Source organism: Crassostrea angulata, chromosome 7 (genome assembly GCF_025612915.1).
Source record: "Crassostrea angulata isolate pt1a10 chromosome 7, ASM2561291v2, whole genome shotgun sequence".
Taxonomy (NCBI): Eukaryota; Metazoa; Mollusca; class Bivalvia; order Ostreida; family Ostreidae; genus Magallana; species Magallana angulata.
In genome coordinates, this window is record NC_069117.1 from 42,099,667 (window position 1) to 42,106,771 (window position 7,105).

The 7,105-nt window shown below is 33.5% G+C and overlaps 1 protein-coding gene across 1 annotated transcript; it reads right to left on the bottom strand.

The window, feature by feature from the left end:
- Nucleotides 1–844: 844 nt before the first annotated feature.
- LOC128191656 (kelch-like protein diablo) lies at nucleotides 845–7,105 on the bottom strand. Its single transcript, XM_052863839.1, has 9 exons — nucleotides 6,530–7,105; nucleotides 6,321–6,432; nucleotides 4,887–5,871; nucleotides 4,529–4,634; nucleotides 3,618–3,777; nucleotides 2,413–2,718; nucleotides 1,669–1,846; nucleotides 1,337–1,546; nucleotides 845–1,058 (listed from the first exon to the last, which is right to left on the bottom strand). Exons 1-9 carry the CDS (start codon nucleotides 6,677–6,679, stop codon nucleotides 1,040–1,042), a joined length of 2,226 nt encoding a protein of 741 aa, XP_052719799.1. The 5' UTR covers nucleotides 6,680–7,105; the 3' UTR covers nucleotides 845–1,039.

The window sequence follows — 7,105 nt, forward strand, 5'->3', positions numbered from 1 at the left end:
CATTTTTCAATTCCCATGAAAAACGTGTTTTTTTCCAACAGAAAGAATAACCAAACAGTAGTGAAGTTTCTCTGTTTTAAAAGTGGGGTACGTGGCTAATGAAAGGGGATTTATATCCCTGATGCAAAATCCTGTGACCAGTTTCTCCGGATCCTTGCTCCGACCAATGTTCACGGTATGGAAAATGCTTATCAAGCATCTTCGCTAGCCAAAGGCTTCTCACGAAACCTTGGCAGCTTGGGTTCGTGAGAAGCGGTGCGGATCAGAAACCCTTTTCTAGCGAAGATGTATTTTTGTGAAACATCTTAATTGTTACTAGCTAAAATTTCCCGAAAAGCATAATCAAACTTCAATCAACATCGATGTTAAAAGAAAAGAGATACAATTTGTTTGAGTAATTTAAATGCTTTAGTTTGTTTGCAACATTCTTTTTTCGATTGCTATACATACTTTTTTGTTTTTGGTCCCTCCGAAAAAATGATAAATGAAGTTTTATTCATTTTTGATATTACGAAGATTTTAACATAAACGTTAATTATATCGGTAATAATATAATAATAATAATATAATCAGTAATAATAATAGTGTAAAAGCGGGGGAGGGGGATTGTGTTGTGTTAAAACAGTGTAATGAATTACAGAATTTGATTTGATTGATTGAAAAACAGAAACAAAACAATCCCAATTTGAATATTTTTGAAAAGTAAGTTATATTGACTTATAAGAGTACAAGTATTGGCCATTTTGCCATAGCAATTAAGCCCACACAATGCTGGCTCTATTTCAAGGCCGGGTATTTTCATAATCATTACATGCAAACTTATCAAATAAATTCAAAGTAAAATTTAAAAAAACCCTGAATACCAACAGTTGCATACAATTTAATTACTCTTGCCACATCATACATAAATGTTTCTAAAATATCCACTTAAAAAAAAAGTACACTGACAATGAAGATTTAAATTTGATCAAGTTAAGATTTTAAAATTTTCCTTAAAAAAAAACAACTCCAGAAAAGATTTCAGTTTGATGGATGGGCCTTAGTATTTTCTTAACCACCTGAAAACAAAAAGATATGAAAAGATTACTTTATAATCATAATGTACATTTATGAATTACAAAAACTGTTAAGTATAACTAATCCAGTGAATAAATGAGAAATACTATTTGACCACAATTAAACCTTAAAATAAATACAAAAAGGAAGAAAACTATGAAAAAGTTCTCATATTACTTACATCATTTACTAAAATTCATTGACAATTAAGGCAGATAAGTCTTATCAGACAAGAAAAGCTATGATGACATAGCTTTAATATGACTTCTTTTATACTTACTTATTGGTTTCCATGTTGTAGAACAATTTATCTTTGTTCTCATAGTAAAAACTGGAGGGCTGCCCATGATTCATTTGACTATATCCCCCTTGCAGACAAACATTGCCCCCCTCAGCCGAGGTAGCGGCAGCAGCCCTGGGCTCAGGGAGTGCCTTCACATAGAACCAACAATTGGTTCTAGGATTATAACACTCCACCGATGAAAGCAAGCTGAATTGATGAAAAATATATGAAAATAATTCTAAAAGTTGTCACCCAATTTTCTTTTGATTAATTTTAATCAATATTTCTCTTTTTTGTCCTGATAATTGTGAAGACATACTGGTACATACCGATTGCCTTCACCTATTCCACCAATAGCGAATATATAGCCATCTACTTCACAAAGGGAATGCTCCATCCTCGCAACATTCAATGGAGCCACTGGTCTCCACTCTTTGGTTTCATGTGAGTACACCAATACTTTATTGGTGGGGGAGGGACACTCCGAATCTTTGTACCTGGCTCCACCTACAAAAATTGCATAATCAGATTATCTTGCATTGATTTTAACATGATTTGATTTGACAAATATATATTAATATTTTCTTCAAAATGAAAATTAATTTGGTCAATTGCAGTTTTTGCTGATTTTGTGACATGCTTTGCCCCAAACCCTGTCAAAGTCCCGTGGAAATTCAACCACCTTGATCTATCTAATACTACAATCTTGATAGATCTCTAACACTGATTTTTTCCTTTAAAAATTAAGACATTTAGTTTCCATTTTAAAGTTTATAAGATATGGTCAAGAAAAAAAAGTTCAGACACAGTAAAGGAAGAAAACATGTCCTTCAGTCTAGAATCTTGGTGACATGATAAACTAAAAGCATTACATAAGCCTAAGTCAAGCTTCATTATCTAACATTTTGAACTGATGATCAAAGAGAAGGTCATATCCACAGGGAAGAAACATACAGAAGTTTAAAAAAGAAACAATAGAGAGAACTTCCAATTTACTTCCAGATGTTCATGGTACATGTATTTTAAAGAGTTACTGACATTCTATAAAATGAGGTAGAACTGTATCTACTTACCAACCATGTACCACTGGTCTCCTCCCCACACCATCTCTTTTCTGGAATCCTCTCTGCCACCATCAGAGAGGGGCAGCTGGTCCTGCATTCGATCTCTTTTACTCCTTTTCTTTTTGACATGTTTGTCATTGCTTTTTCCCTCCACTATGGAAACATGTTTTTGCTTTGGTTTCCTCCCCATCATACAATCCATGCTTTGTAGTCCAGTTGGGTTGGGACGATTGTTAAAGCCATTGGCTGGCTTTCCAGCCAGCCATGCCAGAACTTTAATGTCGTTCTCTTTTTCTTTGTCGTTCATCACAGACCCTAGGTAAAAATGTAATTTACGATAATATAATAAGCTGTTTTAATACTTTTAAGCAAGTTCAATTATTACAAAATAATAAACTCTGGTCGTCATATGTACATAATTAGGAAGCAAGTGACATCCCTAGCTCTGTTTTAATACCTATCTGAATACCTAACTGCATGCATGATTATATATATATGTTTCAACATCAATTTCCAAATTGATAATGAAATTATTTGTAGAGAAGTTTTTTAATACTCTGTCCCTGGGACAGACCGTAATTATAACATCTTCTAAATGAATTTCAAATTTAAATATTTAAAGTGTCTAAAAATTAGAAGCATTCATGCACTTTGATAATTAGGTTTGTTAGTTTAAACCTTGATCAACTTAAATTTGAAAGTATCAAACTATCAATGCCTTTTTGCCAACTACATCAAGTGAATAAAGGTGACATAAAGATGAAATGATTAAAAAGTGGTTATGTACAAATAAGATGGTTATCTAAGCTATACCTAAATAGTACATTAATTGTTACCAAGGTAAACACCTACATTAAAACTCGCTTACAAGGAATTTGGATAATTAATAGAATAATAGGTTTAGATGGGATTTATGAATGAAATTGTAATATTTTACCCATCATTTGTTAAACTCTCTTCTACTAATATGTACTCATCAAGAAATAAAACTCCTTTATCCCAAGAGGTCTTTATACATGTAAATGAGTTTTACCGAAAATGATAACTATACTGAAAGTCACACCATGCTACGTCTACTTGTACATTGTCAATTTTCTCATGATGAGCCTGGAATTAAATACTTTTTACGGTTTTATCCTCCTTTTTATATCATTTTATCATCAATTTTTTTTTAACTTTTTGATGGTACATGTATGTTGACAATAAAATATTACATTTTGATTCCTTGCATTGCTCGATACAAGGTGCAGAAATGGTGGACCAGCTTTGACTTCGGGAACAGGCATGACGATTAAAATCCTCGATTGCATCTTCCGTCATTAGAACAATGTCATAAGTGACATCGGGTTCCTTGAACTCAGAGCTACAGTGTGTCTATACGGGCAACAGAAAGAAGGAAGACAGAAAAGGAATAGGTCAGAAGATTAGAATGGAATGTAACATTAAAATGTTGAAATAGCTTATGTTTACAATGCACATTGAAATGTTGAATGAAAAATTGAAACATTAAAAAGGAAATGATATATATCAAATATATTTATGATTTTAAGCCATCTCACAAAGAAGTTTTTGTTCTCTCCATAAGTCAACTACCTTAATAAATAAGAATGTAATTCATGTAGGTATATCTAATAAAATTCTTGGCATATATCATATTAATCATAATAATTCTCATGCATGCATGCAACTTTGAAAATAAAACTGAATTTTCCTTCTTAAGTTCATGAATATTGCAAGTCAAGAAAGGGCAAACAAATGAATTTCAAGGTGGTTTATAATCAATACAGTCATTCCATTAATTCATTCCAGTTTTGAGGCGAGTTTTTAACAATACTGCATGTACTTACCTTTGACAATACTTTATATACAGACCGATGATCAATCTATCTAAGCATGATTTGCTGCACATGGAGCAAACCTGATAATGCTGTCAATTCAGCCGGTTATTATTTATAGAAGCATCATCTTTTAGTGTGGAAGTAAAATTAACTATACAGGTAATTAACCTGCTTATAATAATACTGTATAAATTAATTTAAAAAAACACTGCATTAAAATTAATGTAAAAGGAAAAACAATTGGTACACTGTACTCATGTTATAAAAAAACATAACTATTCATGCACCTTTAGATATTGCTCAACACTCCCTCCACTGTTGGCAAGGCTCCTAGGTTCTTGAATCTCCTGATTCAGAGGGTCTTGCTGGTTGAGGCTGATGGAGGTTTGAACCCTGCACCAAGGTATAAAAGATGCATTGAATTCACATATTCTTTATAACACTGTCATTTTTTAATTTCACAATAAAATAGAGTAGATCCTTTAATATGCATGTTTTACATAACAGACTGGTAATATGTATGTATATGCCTTATTACTTATGTTTATTATTATGTTTATTGTTTAATTTCAAGCTATGAACCTATATGATTTATCTTTTTCATATATAAAAAGTAAGGTAATATTGAAGAGTACATGTACTTACCAGTTAGCCATAGTGATCAAGCCAACACAATAGGGGCTCTGCTTAAGGGATGGACATTTTACGAAGCATTTCATCAATTGCTGGCTTGATAGGTGCGAGAACCTAACCGTATCCATTACTTTCTCCAGATTCTTCATTCGATCCCCAAGATGGTGAAGCCAACTTACGGTGCTCTCAAATATGTCCATCTCTGAACTCACATTGAGCCTATCATTGGACAAAATCATGCAGACTGTGTCCACATCCAAATCGTAGAAAGAGGAACTGTTCCTAATCTCAATAAAATTTTTAGCTATCACATACATTAGAATGTCACAAAGTTCAACATCTTTACGACTCCTCATCTTTTGCAATAGTTTCAGCATATCATGGTGACCAAGAGAGGAGATTTTCTGCAAACACATCTGTGTGATTTGCTGCACTTCAAACATCCGAGAGAGATCAAGTACCTCATGTAGACAATCGGGCTTCATGTGACTGATATTGCCAGAATAAATGCAATTTAGGAATGCCTTCAAAGAATCCTCTGAAACTCCAGTAACCTTAATTTGCCTAGGTCTGATAGGTGGCTGAGTAAAGTCCTTGCTGTTAAACAACTTCTCAAACAAAGGACTCTGACTCGCAAGGACGACCTTATGCACCGGGTAAATGATGCTGCCCAGTTTGAATGAAATGTCACATATCTGTTCTCTGTTATAGATTTCATTCAAATATTGGCCGATATTGGCATAGTGTTTGGTGTTTGGAGCCTGTATATGGCCTGAGAGTGGTGCACTATTTGTTTCATATTCAGCCTTGGAAGATGATTTTTTAAGGTTTCTGGGGACTTCATCATCTGAGGCAGCTTTAAGGTTTCTGGGAACCTCATCATCTGATGCAGTTGATGAAACTGAACTTTGGGGAGAAACCGAACTTGGTGGAGAAACTGAACTTGGTGGAGAAACTGAACTTGGTGGAGAAGGAGTCTGGTTTTGGTTTCTGTCCACTATAATTGTATAAATACATTCTTCAAATAAATGATACCTTCATAACAAAGTTTCAAAATGATTTAAAAATTGAGAATTATTAAAATAAATTTCTAAATATCTTATGATCTTAAAGTCATTCCTTTAATAGCATACCCCCACTAACTTTCAATAAATTTAATTAATCTCCTGAACTCAGTGTTGGAAGTTGTTTCTATTTAATCAATGCTGCATTAAACAGCTTAATAGTTGACTATTTTAATCTTATAGAAAATAGATTTCCTTTAATAATTGTATTTTTAGTAACAAAAAGAAAAAAAAAAGGTTTGATAAAAAATATTTTGGATTGAAGCTTACAAACCTTTTGTCATTTGTTCAGAGAAGGCAAGCAAACTTTTTTTATGGCGAGCCAAGTAAATGCTAACAGGATCCAATAAATATATACAAAGTAAAATACAAATACCCCTACCTTTCTGCTGAATATTTCTGAATTTCATGGAGTCCAAAACCACAGACCCAGAGGAGGAAGTTGTAGATGTAGAAACTCTAGATGTAGAAGCTCCCAAGGCAGCTTTTTCAGCCTTAAATACAATGAATATATTTCAAACAATAAAAAAATAGATTAATAACAAATGTAAACAACATCATTACTTTTATATTTTAAAAGCAAAAACTTACTTTCATCCTCTCTTGCCGCTTCCTCTCAAGCCAGCAGGCCTGAGGGTCGGCATCCTCTTTGCTCATGAAGCTGTACCAAACGTCCCGATTTACTACAATCGGGTCACGCTTTGGCAGGACTTCACTTGTCACAATCATAGTGTCCTTCATCTTTGGACACGATGAATTTTAAGATATCCAATACGGCCTTTCAAATTTCTGAGGTTAATTAAAGAATAAAAATAAATTTACAGTTGATAGACTGTTCCAATTGAACGATGTATATAACCACACACGAGTACCCGACACTTCCGACGAATCGATGGGCGATGGCGAAGATTGATAGTATTCACAAACTATCAATCTTTGGGAGTCACGAAAACGCAGCTTCTCTCTAGCAATACTATTAAGTAACTAAGGAAGTCTAAACATGCCCGCGCATTTAACTTGAAATGGCAGGAAGTAGCATAATATCTAGTCTATTCGTTGAACAAGATATTTCCGGATTTTTGTATAACAGGCAAATCAAAAGTCGATCAATGCATGTAGCATGTAGATTTTAATTCAAGAGCTAATAAAGCAAAAAAGTATTTCACT